General features: G+C 42.3%; 2 protein-coding genes across 3 annotated transcripts; one reads left to right on the forward strand and one right to left on the reverse strand.

Annotated features, from left to right (window-relative positions):
* Window positions 1–198: 198 nt before the first annotated feature.
* Window positions 199–18,791, forward strand: LOC310669774 (ovomucoid-like). 2 transcript variants are annotated; one of them, XM_083424175.1, is made up of 4 exons: window positions 199–274; window positions 16,390–16,418; window positions 17,288–17,397; window positions 18,625–18,791. In XM_083424175.1, exons 1-4 carry the CDS (start codon window positions 220–222, stop codon window positions 18,683–18,685), a joined length of 255 nt encoding a protein of 84 aa, XP_083280301.1. In that variant the 5' UTR covers window positions 199–219; the 3' UTR covers window positions 18,686–18,791. The 2 variants fall into 2 exon arrangements, with proteins under 2 accessions (XP_083280301.1, XP_083280300.1); XM_083424174.1 differs by lacking the exon at window positions 199–274 and adding an exon at window positions 15,428–15,555.
* Window positions 7,556–11,166, reverse strand: LOC310669808 (ovomucoid-like). Its single transcript, XM_083424185.1, has 4 exons — window positions 11,054–11,166; window positions 10,150–10,175; window positions 9,309–9,418; window positions 7,556–7,779 (listed from the first exon to the last, which is right to left on the reverse strand). Exons 1-4 carry the CDS (start codon window positions 11,106–11,108, stop codon window positions 7,725–7,727), a joined length of 246 nt encoding a protein of 81 aa, XP_083280311.1. The 5' UTR covers window positions 11,109–11,166; the 3' UTR covers window positions 7,556–7,724.
* Window positions 18,792–19,358: the final 567 nt, after the last annotated feature.

Below are 19,358 nucleotides of genomic sequence, written 5' to 3' on the forward strand. Positions count from 1 at the left end.
CCATTAAAACTGGTAGAAAACATTGCAGTCCTCTGTTATCACATTTGCATGTGTAAATATTTCTCAAAAATTGGGAGATTTCATCATCAAGGCTGCAGAAACATCCATAAATACATGGAAGAGATACCAGACCTCATCTGTAACCATTGGAATCTGAAAAGCGTCTACTGCTTGGAAAAGCACTAACAGGCCAACAGATCCAAACCCACCAGCAAAACCATGAAGCCAAGCAGCTTTCTCCTCCTCACTCTGATGGTCTTCTTTTTGTACTCAGGTGAGTCGTATTTCATATTGCAAAAGTTCTCTTTCTCGGAGAGGTGTAGTGGACTATTTATGTCTTCAAATGAGTGTAGGAAGGCTCCACCGGACATTAACTGTGTTAATTAAATCCAGTTAAAATCTCCCTGCATACCTTGGTATTCAATGTCTGAAAGCTAAAGGAAGGAGGGGACATTGTGGTCAAATATAGGGACACACATCCCCCCAAAACACACACACACACACTTGAGCCTTTCCCACATTCATTTGAATACTGAAACATGTCTGTTCTCAAGGTTCCTCCTACATGAAATGATACATGTCAGGAAGAACCAGAATGAATGTCTTGCCATGTGAGATTCACAATCCATCAGGGCTCTTCATTCCAGATAGTGCCCAGCACTTTCCACCCAATAGGAACCTCTTTGTGAGGTGAGACTTCAAACATTAATGCCCCCTAAAGCTACTACCACCACACGCCATGCTTCCTTCACAATCTCCACATGGCTCTTGTAAGATAAATAGTGGACTTGGGAACAATTCTAAACACACACGGCACCACAGCTGGGTATTCCACTGAAATAAAAAAACTGGTACCCAGTTAGCTAGTAAATGAATCAGTATATTCAGTTATTCCTATTTAACTGATTACACCATTTTCCATTGATTTGATTATCTTCCAATCCATGCCCTGTGACATTTAAAGTAAATTGCATATTTCCAAGCCACATTATGGGTGCACTTTCAGGATAACAAAGGATGTAGAAGATACAATGCTCAGTTTTTGGTGCTAGAAATAACGGTTCTAATATGAACTGTTATTCCATATATGGATTTTCTTTATAACTTTACATTTTCTGTGTTTCACTTCTAGATGTTGCTGTTAAAGCATCATGGGAAGCGGTAAGTGCAAAATATTATGATAGTGTTAGGAAAATATTCTTTAAGAAACAGATAAAAGTTCCTTGAAGCTTTAAAGAGAGTTCCAGAATTTTGTTTAGTGTGTGTGAGTGGCACTCAAAGCTTGACTGGTGTCAGCTGGAGGTACAAATAAAGGGAGGAAGTTGAAGGTTGCAATTTCCACATGAGGAAAGCACACACACTGTCTGTGCTGGTCCCGGGGGCTAACCGAGAGGCAAGGTCCAAGTCCAGTCCGAGGTCAATGGTGCAAAATGACAGCAGTCCGTAGAAGTCAAAGCTGGGTGCAGGGCAGGGTGTTGGGTGAGGTCAGGAGCTCCAGCAGGGAAGCAGGTCAGGGATCAGGCTGGTACTGACAACCAACAATGTTGCTCCTGCAACTTGGGACTCGGGCTGGCTGGCTTTTATCTCCCTCGAGGCATAGGGCAGCCCCAATCCACAGGTGGCTCACCTCTCCTGGCCTGGAGGCAAGCACTCCTCCTGCAGGAACTTAGTTCCCTCCGCCTTTCTGCCCTGAGCCTCAGGAGAGGCTGGAGGGTTACCGGACCCAGAGGCAACCTCAGCTTCCTCTGACAGGGCTGAGGGTGGAGCACCTGCAGGCCATGGGTCCTCCATCCCCTCAGGAGCCAGAGCGGACTCAGCTGGTGCCTGCACCTGAGGATCCAGCACAGGTGAGGACCCTTCAGGCTGGTTCTGGTTCTGGAAGTGGGGAATCCTGTGCAGGCTGGGATTCCTCAGGTTCAGCATCCAAATCCGAATCCCAGGCCATCACACTGTCAGTACACATGCTGACAACAAGGTTGGAAGTAAGACCATGTGTGCTGCTGATACTGTGAGTTTTGCTGTGTCAGGATTGTTAATTACTGGTCTGAGATTATACCGTGTTGGAGAGATAAAGAAGGAATGTAAATAGCTTGTATATAATAGTATCAGAAATGCTTGTGCAACCAGCCAAGCAATAAAGAAGCTCTTGACTGTGGATTTGAGTATGACTCCCGTTCTTGTCCTCTGCCTCTGGGAAAACTCAGCTACAAACAGTAAGAAGTGGTTTACCGAGATGCCACCACACAAGCAGAAAAGTGCAGCAGAAGTGGGTGGGTGGAATCACACACACACACACATGTCATGTCTGGGAGCATCAACCCATCTTTGGAAGAAGTGGTAACTCGGGTTGAATATGGAACAACATTATCACGCAGTTCACTGCTTGGCAGGATGATAAAGCAGCTTTTCCTGTGCTTGAATGCATATCTTAAATTAACACTTGGTGTATTTGTTATCTGTGCCTCATTATTAGGCAAGTCAGTCAGAAAGGCCTTGCAGTCCAGAGGTTAAGGGGGGAGGAGCCTTTAATATGTGCTGTGTCCTTTTTCTTCAGAAATATTGCCAAGGGTACCCAAAAGTCATATGCACTGAGGAGTACCATGCCCACTGCGGTTCTGATGGCAAGACCTATAGCAACCGGTGTCACTTCTGCAATGAATATATGTGAGTATATCATTTTGTTGTCGTTTAGTCGTGTCCGACTCTTTGTGACCCCATAGACCAAGCACGCCAGGCACTCCATCTTTCCCAACATCAGGGTCTTTTCCAGGGAGTCTTCTCTTCTCATGAAGTGGCCAAAGTATTGGAGCTTCAGCTTCAGGATCTGTCCTTCCAGTGAGCACTCAGGGCTGATTTCCTTCAGAATGGAGGGAACCATAGAATTGTAGAGTCGGAAGTGACCACAAAGATCATCTAGTTCAAACCCCTGCAATGCAGGATTTTTTAAATTTTTTTTTGCACAATGTGTGTTATGTGATGCATATGAGGCCCAAATGAACATGTGAGCAGAACTAATCTGTAGACCGCCTTGAATTTTAAACTCAAATGGGTTCACATGCACCACCCTCCTGACAGTACTGTTGTTGCTGCTGCTAAGTGGGATCCTGTGGGAGGAGAGGGCAGGGGAAAGATGCCCAAATCAGTTCTATGTTCTGTGACACAGATCAACAATGAAGGGTGGAGAAGACGGATCTTCCACCAAGCGGTGGAGCTGAAAAGATCACTGGTCCATCTTGTTCGATGTTGTCTAGGCAAATGGCAGAAGCTCTCCAGGGACTCAGACATTATTCTTCCATAGCCCTTTCCCTCCTCAGGACTTAAGGCAATGATGAACTTAGTTTTCCCACCTATATAGTATTTATCTTTAATGAGTTATAAGGAAACTTACATGTTATGAATTCTCGTATTTATTTACTACTTTTTTCTCATCAGAATAAAGAAAAGAAAGCTGATACTAATGCACTTTGGAGAATGCAGAAGAGTTTAAGATGCACAAGACTATGGAACATCTGCAGAAGAAGTCCCATTTCTCTTCAAGCTTCACTCATTGCATCACCCCCCCCCCAAAAAAAATCCATTATTCTCTTTGGTTATGCTCTGTGAGCCAGTGAATACTTTGCAACATCTTAATTCAGTTCATCAATAAATAAGCTCAGCAACATGATCAAACTCCCCATACATTTACTTGTGTGTTATCTATTCTTAAACATATTAAGAATAGAATTTATATATGTCATCCAAGTTAGTATTCAGCTACATCCTTGCACTAGTGCAAGAATTAGTACACAACACACAATCAAGGAACTGAGTTTTAAACAATCAGCCTAATCTATTCCCTCTGGACTGTAACACTTCTGACTGCAGACAATGGATTTCTGCAGATTAAGAAAACCCCAAACCACCTGTTGACAGCCAGGTGATTAGTTAGACATTGATGCTAGAACCCATTACCCTGCCATGATACTTTTCTTTTCTATTGATTTTTAATGGAAGAAAATGAGAAAGAGAAGCAGAGAAATAAAAGTACACATAGAAAATCCAATTACCACTATATGAATTGATATATGCCACCCAAGTTGGTATTCAGCTACATCCTTGCACTAGCTCAAGAATTAATGTCATTGCAATGGGATTTCTCTCCTCCTTGTTTTCCCCACTTGGAGGTCCCACTGTGTATCCTTGATTTCTCTGGTGGATTTGGGAAATCACCGAGGGAGGCAGGTTAGGCTCTGCAGAAGAGGACTGGACAATTTTTTTCCAAGAAGAGTCCGTTTTTATTCATCCTATTACTCCCATAAATGTAATATTAATAGGCTCAGTAGCCCCTCCCTAATCTGATTCAAAACCAGAGACTTGCATTGTATCACAAATTGGCCTGTATATAAATTGGCCTGGGATGCTGGCCCCGCCCCCTGGGTGCTGGACCTGCCCCTGGGTGCACAGCATGTGCACCACTACAGATGCCAGAGCAGCTAGCTCCGCCTCTGCCTAGGACAACCAAACTAGGTGTCTCCAGGAAGACATCTGGCACGACCTGAAGCAGCTTGGCCAGGGAATCCTTGGTGCAGCGGGGGGGAAGTCGGTACACCAGAAGGAATCCTGTACTGCCCCATTGCCCAACTTCCAGAACATGCACTCAGAAAACTGGGTCTTCCCAATAGGACGCCCCTCCCTAATCCGATTCGAGATCAGTGACTTGCATTGTATCAAATATTCGCCTGTATATGATTCTCGTTTTCAGAATGTGGGAATTGGGTGTCTGAAATCAGGAGACACTGTGGCCCCTTCAGAAGAAATTGCATTACCAAATTGCAGACATCTGCTTCCATAGGTTTTCATGCTAGCCACATCTAAACTCCCCACCCCCGATATATATATATATATATATATATATATATATATATAATCTGTTGGCTAGAAGTCCGTATAATAAATATTTACATGTGGAAATAGGACATTACAGAGGGCAGCAATGTGATGTAGCATGCATAACAGTTCCCTTCCTGTGCAGAAACTAGGGACATGCAAGAGATATGTGGTAACCAGTAGCTTATATATATTTATATATATTTTCCGGGGGTGGGGAGTTTAGATGTGGCTGTCATGAAAACCCATGGAAAGCGCCTTACTTGTTCAACATGTAAGCTATAAAATAAAAGAGGTATTGTAAAGGTTGTCCAAGGAAGCAGTAGAAACACGTTATATACGTCAAACAGACCTATTATCTTTAATTATTTGAAAACCCCAGAAGTGGAAAATAAGCACAGAGAAAACAAGATTTGGTGATAGGTGAAACCAAGCCATGAATGTTTGGCGTGAGCATCTTGGATTTCCATTGTTTGAGGCAATTATCTTCTGAATACAAATTACTGGAAAAACAGCAAGTGGGTCCATTGTTTTTGCCCCCAGGTCCTGCTTGCAGGCATCCCATAGGTATCTGGTTGTCAGCTGTGAGAACAGAATGCTGGGACAGAAGAGATATGGGCATGATCCAGCAGGGGTATTCTTGCGTTCTTCCAATGCTCAGAGTATTACCTCAAGGTCATCTTCATCATTTTCCAATTCTCTTTGGAGCAGTATATTGCCATAGATTTAAGGGGGGGACACCCTTAAACTCTAGAAATGACTATATGCTAGGATTTTGATTAATTGGGATATAGATTAAAATACAAGCTGCAGGGCTGTGCCAGACAGAGAATTCCTGGACTGTCTTATCCAAACCAGCCTGGCTGGCTTAGCAGAGAGCAAACCTGTTAACATGAGAAAAGGTGTTGATGGGCCAACAATGAGGAATCCACGATGGGGATGTTAACAAGGTGATGGAGTGTATGTTTGAGGTGACAGGAAAAGGGAGTCTGGAAGCAAAGGATGCTGGGAAGAAGAAGCAGGAGGAAGAGCTGGAATCCATCTTGGGAAGGCTGTCTAAAGGCTGTCTGAAGGCTGCCTTTGCTGCTGTAGGGTACAAGTGCCTCTTGAAATGGCCATAATTGTAAGATCTGGACTCCCTCCATGCAGATTGAAGGTGTATATAGCTTAAGAAAACATATTTCTTAAAGCCACAACAGTCTCCGCCGCATCCTCAATTCTCCAAAGAAACACAGACCCTGTGTGGGCCTGTTGCCACCACTTGGCAGAGAAAGGGGCAGACACTCGACTTTGGTAACAATATTCATTCTATTGAGATCACAGTGGTTTGGAAATCTCTTGATACTTCGAAAAAGAAGGATGATGCAACCATCATTCAGCAAAACTTTAGAACTAAGGAGTCGCAACTACAATTGTGAGGCATTAATTCTGTCTCATCTCCTTCCTAATCACCCCAGCGTCTCTCTCCAGCCCTTATGCCTTTGCTTATTAGCCACCCATGTATAGTCCACACCAATTCACCACACTAGCAGTTCTCTGGCCAATTTCCCTCATAAGTTTGTATGTGTTTTACATGATACATCTTGGCCAATTTTGGAAACAAGAAGCTGGCAGGAGAAAGTCTGGACCTTGGGTTCGGAGAGTATTGAGGGTTCCAAATCTTGGCAGAGCTATGTCCCACGTTTTCCCTCAGAGGCGCTTCTCCTGATCCTAAGCATTAAGCCTTATGAAGTAAGGCTTTGCTTTCAAGGAAGAGCGAATAGGATTGAAGCCTGACACTTTATCAGATGTTTGCACAACATGTGGGTACTTCCTGCCATTCCCTGCCATAAGCAGATATTCTGATGAGCAATTGAGTTGCCTTCCAGTGGCAAAGGCTGATGGACAGACACTATTTTCTCTGCTCTGTTGAGATTTCCTTGTGGAACAATACCTGTGAAAGTGAGGAGCTCTTCTGCTTTTCTCTCTCACTAAAACAAGATGGCTGCTGCATCTCAGAGATGAATGAACTTGGCAACTGGGCATATGCAGAACAGGATGATGGATCTGGTGGGCCATTGGCCTGATCCAGCAGCTGCTTCTTACGTTCCCCTTGTGCAGCAGAATGCTCTCCCCTTCTCTCCTCCTCCTCCTCTGCATAGCCTAACCTGCCCTAGGGATTTCCCAAATCCAGCAGAGCAACATAGGTGACACAGTGAGACACCCAGGTGGGGAAAAGAAGGAGGAGAGAAATCCCATTGCATTAACATTAATTCTTGCGCTGGCACAATGGTGTAGCTGGGTACCCACTTGAATGGCCTATATCAATTCATATGATGGCAACTGAATTTTCAATGTGTATTTTTCTCTTATTTCTCTGTCTGTTTTTTATTTTCTTCTATTAAAAATCAATAGAAAAGAAAAGAAAGGTATTATGACAGGGTAGTGGGTCCTAGTCTCAGTGTCTAACTAATCATCTGGCTGTGTACAGGTGGGTTTTTTTGGGTTTTTTTAATCTGCAGAACTCAATTGCCAGAAGTCAGAAATGTAACAGTCGAAAGGGAGAAGATTCCACTGATTGTTTGACTCAGCTCCCTGATTGTGCGTTATTAGTAACAAACTCCAAGACCGATCTCTTGCCCAAATCATATAATATTTTTAAGAATAGATAATACACCAATAAATGTATGGAGAGTTTGATAATGTTGCTGAGCTTATTTATTGATAAACCGAATCAAGATGTTGCAAGATATTCACTGGCTCACAGAGGATAAGCAAAGAGAAGAATCGATTATTATTATTATTTTGTGGTGATGCGATGAGTGGAGCTTAAAAAGAAATGGGACTTCTTTTGTAGATGTTTCATAGTCATGTACATCTTAAGCTTTTTTGCATTCTCCTTTGTATTTCAGTTTCAGCTTTCTTCCACTTTCGCTGATGAGAAAAAAAGAAGTAAATAAATATGAGAATTCATAAGATGCAGCTTTCATTATAACTCCTTAAAGAGAAATACTATATAGGTGAGAAAGCTTATGCCATCATTGCTCTTTGTCTTTGGGATGGGAAAGGGCTGAGGAGGAATCCTGTCTGAGACCCTGGAAAACAGCTTCCTGTCAGCCTAGCCAATATAGAGCAAGAGAGAACAATATTCTTTTCAGGTGTACCATTTGTAGAAGATCCCCCTTCTCCCGCCTTCAACGTACATCTGTGTCAAACTTCTCTAGGAGAAATGTTCAGACTTTTCCTAGAGCAATTCCAAGATCCACATTAAGGAAACAGCTAGTGTAGGCCTGTTAGGATATTTCCGTTCCACCTTAAAAGGGATGCTTGTGTTACAGCCTGCACATTTCCTGTCTCACAGGATGTTTCTGTTGTGTCTTTTGCTTTCGTTTCTCTCTCACTGCCGGAACTCTCTCTAGCAGGCAGTCATTGTTTTTCTTTGTTCTGATCAACGCTGAATAAACTTGTAAATCATGCTCTCCTGGGTGCATCTTTTGCTGTGCATATCTGCTGATAGAGTGTGCAAGAGCTCTGGATCCTTTTCAAGCTATTTCTGGAGCTCCTGTCGCTAATTGCTGATACTGCGTGTCTACGGGAGATTGATGGACGTCCGGAGACGAAGTGGAGTCAAGATGGACTTTGTCTCCCTGGCAGTATCCCAACAAGGCCTTTGTAATGTAGGCCTTAATAATAATGTTCTTACTATCCCCTAATTGTGGGACGTGGGTGGCGCTGTGGGTTAAACCACAGAGCCTAGGACTTCCCGATCAGAAGGTCGGCGGTTCAAATCCCCGCGACGGGGTGAGCTCCCGTTGCTCGGTCCCAGCTCCTGCCAACCTAGCAGTTCAAATGCACGTCACAGTGCAAGTAGATAAGTAGGTACCGCTCCGGGTGCAAGTAGATAAGTAGGTACCGCTCCTGGCTTTTTTGGTTATTTTTCTTCTGGGCCAACCCTACCACCTTTTGCTTTGTGTCTGGCCTGGTGGGAAGGCAATAGAGCCCTTCTGGGCATATTTCCCCTGCCCCCCCCCCCATCACTCTTAGCGGGAGCAATAAGAGTGTCAGGAGGGTGGTGCATGTGAATAGTCCTCCCAATCCACTCCATTTTCAAATTCAGGGCTACCTACAGATTAGCTCTGCTCACCATGTTCCTTTGGGCCTCATAAGCAACACAAAACTCAGGGCCATGGCTTAGAACCTGACATTCTGCAAAATGATTCCTGCACTTCCCAGGGGAGGGGTGTCCCCCTGCTAGACTTTCCTTCTACATGGGTGCTGATTCTTTTTTTCTTTTCCGTTTTTTTATTTACATCTCACCATGCTTATTGCAAATATAATCAAGTACTTTTTAACTTCCAACAAAGATGTATCAGGGGGTGGGGGAAGGATTCCTGTATTCCAGGAGGTTGGAGTACATGACTCTCGGGGTCCCTTCCAACTCTATGATTCCATGATATACTCACATATATGCATTGCAGAAGTCACACTTGTTGCCATAGGTCTTGCCATCAGAACCGCAGTGGGCCTCGTACTCCATGGTGCATATTGGGTTTGGATACCCTTTGCAATATTTCTGAAGACAAAGGACACAACAGCTTAACCTTTGGACTACCCATTCTGGGCGCTTACACCTGTCAATTTATAGATCGTCAGTGCCAGGGATTTCATGCAAGACACCTTAAAGTTTAAAACAGGTTTTGCAGGGTTAGAACAGGTACAAATTTTTTCATGCTGTGAAACAAAATTTGCAGACATGGTAGTCCCCTCAGAGAAGATTAATCTTGCCAAATTGTGAGTGAGCAGCTCTAGGGGTTTCATGCTAGACATATTTAACGGTTGTTTTTGCAAAAAAAAACTTAAAAAACACACACAGTGAGTGCCTAGATTCTTAAAACAGTGGCCAAATAATATGCCTGCAAGGTTGGGCGGTCTGCCTAGTAATAACTGAATAACCCCACTAGGCTACTACTGAACACAAGCTGAGACTCTCTTATAAATTGTGGGTAGCAACTAGAACTAATAATAATACCACCAACTTTTTTATTTTTTTTTAAAGGGGTGGGATTAGAGATGTGAAATCCTGGGAAAAACCCAGCTCTTGTATGTTATATTTGTGTCAATGTGTTTTTGTTGCCTGTATTTTAAATTCTATTTTAAAAATTGACACATACACACACACACACACACACAGAGAGAGAGAGAGAGAGAGAATATTTTAAAATTCCAAAAGAAGTATAAATTCACTTATCTTAACTCCATGCTACTTCCATGTTCTATCATAAGAATAAATGATTTCCCACTTACCTTTTCAAATGATGCTTTCACAACATCTAGATGCAAAACACAGAAAATGTGAAAATTATTTCGCAAATCCATATGCTGCATAATAGTCCATTTGATAACATTTATTTCTAGGAACTGAAAAGTGGGGTGCATTGTATCTTGTACATCCTATGTTATCCTAAAAAGTGCCTTGGCAATATGCAATTTCCTTCAAATGCCACTGAGCATGGATAGGAAGACAATCAAATCAATGGGAAATGGTTCAGTCCGTTAACTACACTAAATACAAATAACTGTATATACTGGTTTAGTCCTTAACTAACTGGGACCCAGTTCTGTTGAATGCCTGGCTGTGGTGTTTTGCATGTTTAGAATCATGGCTAGGTCCACTTTTTATGTCACAAGAGCCACGAGAAGACCATGAAGAAAAGAGGGTACATGGTAGCTTCAGGGGGCATTAGTGTTTTGAGCTTCAGCTTTCAAAAAGGCTCCTATTGTGTGAAAAGTGGTGGGCGCTGTGTGCAATGTAGAGCCCTGATGTACAGCATCTTTATTTGATAGAGTAAATTTAACATAGCAAGACATTCATTCTGGTTCTTCCTGGCATGTATCATTTCATATATGAGGAACCTTGAGAACAGACATGTTTCAGTGCCCAAAAGAATGTGGGAAGGCTCAAGTGTGTATGTGTTTTGGGGGGATGTGTGTCCCTGCCCCCAGTGTCCCTATGCTTAACAACAATGTCCCCTCCTTCCATAAGCTTTCAGAAAGTGAACACCAGGGTTTGCAGGGAGATTTTAACTGGATTTAGTCAACACAGGTGGAGCCTTCCTACACTCATCTGAAGACATGAATAGTCTATGGACTGTTTGGTCCCTACACCTCTCCAAGAAAGAGAAATTTTGCAATATGAAATATTACTCACCTGAGTACAAAAAGAAGACCATCAGAGTGAGGAGGAGAAAGCTGCTTGGCTTCATGATTTTGCTGGTGGGTTTGGATCTGTTGGCCTGTTAGTGCTTTTCCAAGCAGTAGATGCTTTTCCGATTCCACTGGTTATGGATGAGGTCTCGTATCTCTTCCATGTATTTATGGAAGTTTCTGCAGCCTTGATGATGAAATCTCCCAATTTCTGAGAAATATTTACACATGCAAATGTGATTACACAAGACTGCATGTCTTGTACCAATTTTATTGGTTTCCCTTTCAGTGCACATTCCACGTGTATGCAATAAACATTTGGCAACCTGCTCCTTAAGAACTATGGCTTCTGGTGTGATGATGACATTGCTGTTGCAGGTCACAAGAAATGAGGTACAAACAAAGCAGTTTTAGAAATGTTGGGATTCTTTTGATCATAGGCAATTGTTTTAGTACAAAGAAAAACAAAGGAGCCTTACTCGTTCAGCATGTAAGCCATAAAATAAAAGAGGTATTGTTGTCCCAGAAAGCAATACAAACACATTATATACGTCAAACACTTATTATTTCAAATTGATTAAAACTACAGAAGTGGAAAACAAGCATAGGGGAAACAAGATTTGCTTGATAGGAGAAAACAAGCCATGAATGTATGGCGTGAGCATCTTGGATTTCCATTGTTTGAGGCCATTTTCTTCTGAATACAAGTTACTGGGAAAACAGAAGGTGGGTCCATTCTTTTTGCCCTCAGGTCCTGCTTGCAGGTATCACATAGGCATCTGTTTGTCAGCTGTGAGAACAGGATGCTGGGACAGAAGAGACATGGGCATGATCCACCAGCGCTATTCTTATGTTCTGATTAAACCACACTTCCGATCCTCAGAGTATGGCCCCAACAATATCTCCCCCATTTTCCCTTGGAGATTGTTCTTGAAGTGGCATGTTCATTCTATTGAGATCGCAGTGGCAAGGCAAATCCTTGATACTTCTAAGGATAGAAGTCTCACAATTGTAAATGGGACTCAACGGTACGGTGATTTTGGAGAGTGCTGGTTGCATTGCCTTCTTTTTAAAAGTGTCAGGTATTTTGTACTATCTTTGCATCAGAGCATAATAGCGCTTACTTCAGGTAAGCTACAGTGGCTGCAGTGGCAGGAGGGCAGCCCCACAGCTCTGGCCCACCCAATGTGCCACTTCTGGATGCTGAACTTTGACTTGGACCCTCAGCCAGATCCAACAGGGCTTTTCTTCTCAAAACCTTCTGCAGTTTTGAAAAATACGAGCGGCATGTCCAGAGCATGTATATGTTATGGTGTGTGCATTTGAGCCCATGGGCAGAAGTGGAAAACAGCACATGTTGGCTGGCAGTGGGTCCAGCAGATATCGAGCTGTATTTACTTCAGCCGCAATGAAATGATATCACCCTTCTCTAGAAACCCACGTGAAACATTGCAATAAAGTTAACTGGGAATTTTACTGTCTTTTAATTCATTTTTATTGATTTACTTTGAAAATATCTGTTATATTTGCTATGACTTATGCTTGAGACAGCAAGCTGTTCCACGTACTATTTGCTAACTGGCTGGTTGCCAAATGTTTCTTGAATTGTGCACTAAAAGGAAACTGTTGAAATTGGTACAGGACACTGCAGTTCTCTGTAATATTCCATTTCCATTTCTAAGCACTAAGAGGCTGACAAATCCACCATTACAATCATGAGGTTGCCTGGATTTGCTTCTCTGGCAGTGGTGGGGCAAGCGAGGTGCCAGTGGGGGGTTGATGTCTGTTTCATTTCTCCAATCTGGGTGGGCTGACTCTGGGGGTTAGGCGATCTTGTAGGTAAACTGGTCCCAGGTTGTTAAGGGCTTTATACGCTAATGGGAATACCTTGAACTCTGCCTGGTACCCCATCCAGGATAGGCAATGGACCAATTTCTTGGACACGGGGACTACTTACCCACAGTGCATCCATCTTGCCAGGTTTCAACCTCAGCTTGATTTTATTCATCCATTTCACCACTGCTTCCAGGCAAAGGCCCAGGTACTGTACAGCCTCTCTGGATTCAGATGTTATGGCAAAGTAGAACTGAGTGTCGTCAGCATACTGATGGCACCTCACTCCCAAACTCCTATTGACCTCTCCCAATGGATTCATGTAGATTTTAAATAGCATTGGAAATAAGCACTCCATAATGGGGCCACAAGATGCCCCCCCAAACAGTGTCCCAAAGCTTTTGCAAAGTTTTTTGCAGATACAGTCACTCTGATTCGGAAGGAGGTAGCCACAAGACGGCCCCCCAAACAGTAATCCACAGCTATTCTCGGGACTTGCCATGATACATTTCTTTGCTTTTCTATTGAATTTTAATCAAAGCAAATTAAAAAAAAAATCAGACAGAGTTATAAGAGAAACGGCTCCTGCCCACAACTCCTCCCCTCTGTAAGGAGGAGAGGATTTTCCCCACTTGGGTGTCCTTGATTTCTCTGGTGCATTTGGGAAATCCCTGAGGGAGGCAGGTTAGGCTGTGCAGAAGAGGACTGGACAATTTTTTTCAAGAAGAGTCCATTTTTATTCACTCTGTTGCTCTCATAAATGTAATATTAATAGCCTCAATAGCCCCTCCCTAATCCGATTCGAGACCAGTGACTTGTATCACAAATTGGCCTGTATATGATTCTCGTTTTGAGACTGTCAGAATTGGGAGTCTGAAATCTGGAGACAGCTGCTTCCATAGGTTTTCATGCTAGCCACATCTAAACTCCCCCACCCCAATATATATGAAATCAGTGTTGGCTAGGTCCATGTAATAAATTGTTATTATTTGACAAATACTATATGACATGCAATTTATCACTGGAGTATTTTTTAGCCTTGCTTTGGCTTATGGTCAAGACAAGCTACTTTGCATGCAACTTCCTAAGCTACTGGTTACCACATATCTCTTGCATGTCCCTAGTTTCTGCACAGGAAAGGAACTGTTATGCTTGTACATCACACCATATAGCAAGACACAAACATAAACTGGAAGATAAGCTGCTGAGGGGGGGTGGAGATTTAGTCACAAGCCTCTCTACCCCACCATGTGGCTGTTTGCTTCCATGGGAGGCAGTGATGTTTACCACCCTTGATGGCTTTCAAAGAGGGTTAGACAAATTCACGAAGGAGAACCATCACTATCAATGTGATGGTTATGCTCTACCTCCAAAGTCAGAGGCAGCAATGCTTCTGAATGCCAGTTGCTGGAAACCACAAGAGGAGAGTGTATTAACTTATGGTGTGTGGTTAGGGAGCTGCACGGTCAGGGGAAAAACAATGCTGTCCAGGGTTGTAAAGACTGCAGAGAGAATAATTGGGTGCACTCTTCCCAACTTGGATCAAATCTATGCTTCCAGGTGCCATAAGAAAGCTGCAGAGATAGCGCAGGATAGTGCACACCTCAGAAATGATTTCTTTCAGCTCCTGCCTTCTGGAAGAAGGTACAGGGTTATAAAGACTAGGACTAGCCGCCTGGAAAACAGTTTCTACCCAAATGGTTTTAAATGCATTGTAAGGAGTCTGTATGGGAGTATACTGTATTTAAAAATGGGGTATCAGAGTTTTGTTAGGGGGCTAACCAGGTTGGGATGTCTGGGATAGCAGGCTTGTTGGGTTTTGAATGTCTTATGTAGATTTTTCAATTTCGTTGTTCTGTATGGGACAATGACAATAAAGATTATCGTATCGTACTGCTGCACTCAGGTCCTCCTTTGGGAATTCTCACATGAATTTGGCTGGCCACTGTGAAAACAGAATGCTGGACTAGATGGGCCATTGGCCTGATCCAGCAGGCTTTTCTTATGTTCTTATACCATTCTAAACAGTCATGACTTTACCCAAAAGAATCCTGGCAATTATAGCTTGTAAAGTAAGGGTGTTGAGAGATGTTAGGAAAGCCCTGTTCTGTCAAAAAGCAACAACATTATGGATAAAAATAAATGAATAAATAAATTTCTAGAGATTTGTAAAAAAAAACAAGTCTGGATCAGTCAGGGCCAAATAGGGCCTGGTTCAGGGTGACCGTCTGAAGACACAAATAAATTGGACCAATACTATGTGATATGCAATTTGTCGTTATAGTCCTTTTTCATCATGGGTTTGGCTTATGGTCAAGACAAGCTACTTCGTATGCTACTTCCTAAGGTACTGGTTACCATATCTCTTGCGCGTGCCTGGGTTCTACACAGGAAAGGAACCGTTATGCTTGGTACATCACATTGCAGCCCTTTGTAATATCCTATTTCCACATGTAAATATTTCTTGAGACTGGGAGTTTTCATCATCAGGGCCACAGAGACTTCTATATATTCAGGGCAGAGAGTCCAGACCTCACTGCAGCCAGTGAACTCTGAGAAGGATCTACTGCTCGGAAAAGCACTAAGAGGAAGACATAGTTAAACCCATCAGCACCATCATGAAGCCAGGCAGTTTTCTCCTCCTCACTCTGATGTTCTTCTTTTTGTACTCAGGTGAGTCGTATTTCACATTCCCTTTGGGGAAAAGATATTTCTACAAATGTTCCATTAGATACTCCATCTCAGAAAGGAACCCAAAATCCATGAATTGTCCAGGTGTTCCAAAAACTATATGAAGGCTCTTATTAGCTTGTCCACTGAATCTGATAAAATCTCCCTGAAAGCCTAAGTGCTTCATTTGTGAAAGCTTGTGGAAGAAAGAGGCATTCTTGTCACACACAGGGACATGGGAACAGAGAAGCACATCTCTCAAACACACACACACACACACACAGAGAGAGAGAGAGAGAGAGAGAGAGAGAGAGAGAGAGAGAGTTGAACCCTCACATATTCTTGTGAATGCTCAGATGTAGCTATTCTCAAGGAAGCTTCTATATGAAATTAGTCAGTAGGAACGAGAAAGAATATCTTGTCATGTGAGATTTACTCTATCACCCTACTGAAAGCAACAGAATGGGCTTCAGTTCAGCTAGGAGTTGAATGGGTTTTCTTTATTAGTATCGTCAACTGATTAGCTAGTTTGATTTGATTTGATTCTCTTCCCATCAACTGATCAGGGACATTTAAATTCAGCTGCATATTGCCAAACCTCACTATAAACAAACTTTTAAGAGAACAAAGGAAATGTAAGATAAAATGTATTTCATTTTTCAAATGTTTTCAAATGGAGAAGCAAGTCCGGCATTGAGTAAGCCTTTGTTTGGTTGGAGGGGAGGTTGTAGCCTCCACCTTCCCCTCCTCATTAAGGGTATCTTGTTCTCAAATGGACTATTATTCAACATGTAGATTTGCTTTGGAATTTTTACATTTTGTATGTTTTCATTCTAGCCGTTGTCACTGAAGCAACTTTTGAACGGGTGAGTGGCAGTCATTTATTCTTATTACAGAACATCCTAATAACTTGCTGTCAAGATGTGTAATATTGCTTTTTCCTGCAGCTCATGGTTAAACTATAGAACTCGCTCCCACGGGAGGCAGTGATAGCCACCCCCCCCCCCTTTGATGGCATTGAAAGGGATTAGACAAATTCATGGTGTAGTGGTTGGGAGCAGTGGACTCATAATCTGGTGAACCGGGTTCGCCTCTCCGCTCCTCCACATGCAGCTGCTGGGTGACCTTGGGCTAGTCACACTTCTTTGAAGTCTCTTAGCCCCACTCACCTCACAGAGTGTTTGTTGTGGGGGAGGAAGGGAAAGGAGAATGCTAGCCGCTTTGAGACTCCTTAAAGGGAGTGAAAGGCGGGATATCAAATCCAAACTCTTCTTCTTCTTCTACTTCTTCTACTCTAAGGCAGCCCTGTTCAGGGAAGTTTTTAATCTGTGATATTTTACTGTATTTTTTGTTTCTATGGAAGCCGCTCAGAGTCGCTGGGGAAACCCAGCCAGATGGGCGGGGTACAAATAATAAATTATTATTATTATTATATTACTTTATTGGAGTTTACACAGATGGCTTTTTGCACTGCCTCTCTCCTTGCCAGTCCTTCCACAGCATAGTTGGTTGCAATGTTTGCAGGACGCCTTTGAGTTCAGCAGATTTGCTTTGTGCAAAAATAAGATTGCGGCCCTCTCCCATTTTATCAGTACTCTTCATTTTGGGGGCGGGTGTGTTTGTGATTTCTTAAAACAAGAAAAACCTGATGTGCAACTAAGACCTGATTGGTAAAAGCAACCACATGAGATTTGCCAGAAAATGGATAATACTGTAAAATTTACTCTCTCTGTAGAGATATTGTCGAGGATATCCAAAACCACAGTGCACTCTGGAACTCAATCCCCACTGTGGCTCTGATGGCATGTCATATGGCAACAAGTGTGCCTTCTGCAATGCGTATATGTGAGTACAGGTTTTGCTTATGAGGTGGAAATGTCTGCAAGCCGTGCATATTCTGTCAACTTAAGTTTCCATTCGTCTTTGGTTGGGACATTGCTTGTTTTCCATTTGGGGGCTAACAAAGCACAGGCCGCAGTAGTAGCATACATAAATAACATTTTTTGACACCTGGGAATATCATTCTGAATCATCCCCAACAGAAAGGACTCAGGGGGGGGTTGGGGTACTTTTAAATATCCCCCCCCCCCAATTCATTAGATAGGAAAGGCTTACACTAGGTGCTTCCCTAATGTGGATCTCAGAACTGCTCTGGTGAGAAGTCTTAACATATACTCTTACAGAAGCTTCTGACATGGATGAACAGTGAAAGCTGGAAAATGGGGGTGTTTTACCAAGCAGTGGTGCTGGAAAGAACATATGAACATAAGAAGCTGCCTTATACAGAGTCAGGCCACTGGTCCATCCAGCACAGTATTGTCTAGATTGATGGGTAGTGGCTATTGTGTTTATTAATATTGCTCTGTAGAATCAATAGGTGAATAAAAACTGGTTCTTCTTGCCCATTCTTCTTGCCCAGTCAAAAAATATGTTTCCTAAGCTTTACTAACAGAACTTGTTCCAAAACCAGACACAAAACAATAATGATACACCCAATAGTCGCATAATATCATGTGCTTGTTCCAACACAGGCCTAACATCTTAGAAATATGAAATAACTTTTCCCGGAGCTGAAAACAAAGCTCTTTCTCTCCACTCAGACTCCATTAGCCTGGAGGCTATTTTCTCCTGGACAGGGAGTCATTAGTGGTCCTATCTCTTCAGCCCTTTTTCAGAAAAACAAAGACCAACTCACACACCTAAAATGGAGATCTGCAATTGAATACCCCATGTGATCATGATGAGTAGCAGAGATACATTCTCAGTTAATCATTTAAATGTTAGGCATTCTGCGGCTCTTTCTTAGCTTCAAGGGATTTTTCCAATGCTATGTCTTGAGCGATACACATGGAGTTATTTTAAATGTCAATGTAGAATCAAGCAATTATGCTTAACCGTTTCTCTTCAGGTTATTGGACAGGATTGTTTCTCATCCATTTCCCTTTCCCGAGAAATAGAGTGATGATGAACTTACCTTTCTCACCAATACTATTTCTGTTTAATGAGTAATAATGAAGCTTGCATCTTCTGAATTCTCATCCTGAGTTCTTGGCATTGTCTTTCCCGCATCAGCCGAAGTGGAAGACGTCTTAGACTGAGGAACCTTGGAAACTGCAGAAAATTTGAAGACTAAAGAACATCCACAAAAGAAGGTCGATTTCTCATCATACCCTGTTCATGCCATCTCCAGGAAGAAATTCATTATTATTCCCTCTGCTTATGCTCTGTTCTGCTCTCCAATGAATATCTTGCAATGTCTTCATTTGATTTATCAATAAATAAGCTCAGCATTATAAACCTCTCCATACATTTATTTCTGTATTATCTACTTTTTAATTTATTATGTGATTTGGGTGAAAGAGAGATCTGGAAGTTTGTTACTAATAATGCACAATCAAATAACTAAGTCAAACAATCAGCAGAATCTACTCCCTTTGGACTGTAACACTTCTGACTTCAGGCAATTGATTTATGTAGATTTAAAAAAAAACCACAAACCCACCTGTAGCCAGATGATTTAGTTAGACATTGAAGCTAGAACTGTGCCATGTTACTTTTTAAATTTTTTTTTATTGATTTTCAATAGAAGAAAGGGAGAAAAAGAAACAGAGAGAGAGAGAGAAATAAGAGAAAAATACAAAAAACATCATTTAAATTGATATATAACAATTGATATATAACAATATATTCAGCCACAGTCGTGCACTAGTGCAAGAATAAATATTATTGCAATGGGATTCCCTTCCTCTCTGCTTTCCCTACCTGTGCATCCCACTCTATCCCCTAATTTCCTCTGGAGGATTGGA

The sequence above is a fragment of the Podarcis tiliguerta genome (assembly GCF_965153285.1).
Source record: "Podarcis tiliguerta genome assembly, chromosome: 2".
NCBI lineage: Eukaryota > Metazoa > Chordata > Lepidosauria > Squamata > Lacertidae > Podarcis > Podarcis tiliguerta.

Excerpts from the sequence above, each read along its gene's own strand:
- LOC310669774 (XM_083424175.1), top strand. The coding sequence starts at position 220 with ATGAAGCCAAGCAGCTTTCTCCTCCTCACTCTGATGGTCTTCTTTTTG. Across the intron at positions 275-16,389 it reads GGTCTTCTTTTTGTACTCAG|CCGTTGTCACTGAAGCAACT; the intron begins GTGAGTCGTATT and ends TTTTCATTCTAG. Across the intron at positions 16,419-17,287 it reads CTGAAGCAACTTTTGAACGG|AGATATTGTCGAGGATATCC; the intron begins GTGAGTGGCAGT and ends CTCTCTCTGTAG.
- LOC310669808 (XM_083424185.1), bottom strand. The coding sequence starts at position 11,108 with ATGAAGCCAAGCAGCTTTCTCCTCCTCACTCTGATGGTCTTCTTTTTG. Across the intron at positions 9,419-10,149 it reads TGAAAGCATCATTTGAAAAG|AAATATTGCAAAGGGTATCC; the intron begins GTAAGTGGGAAA and ends CTTTGTCTTCAG. Across the intron at positions 7,780-9,308 it reads GACTTCTGCAATGCATATAT|CGAAAGTGGAAGAAAGCTGA; the intron begins GTGAGTATATCA and ends TTTTCTCATCAG.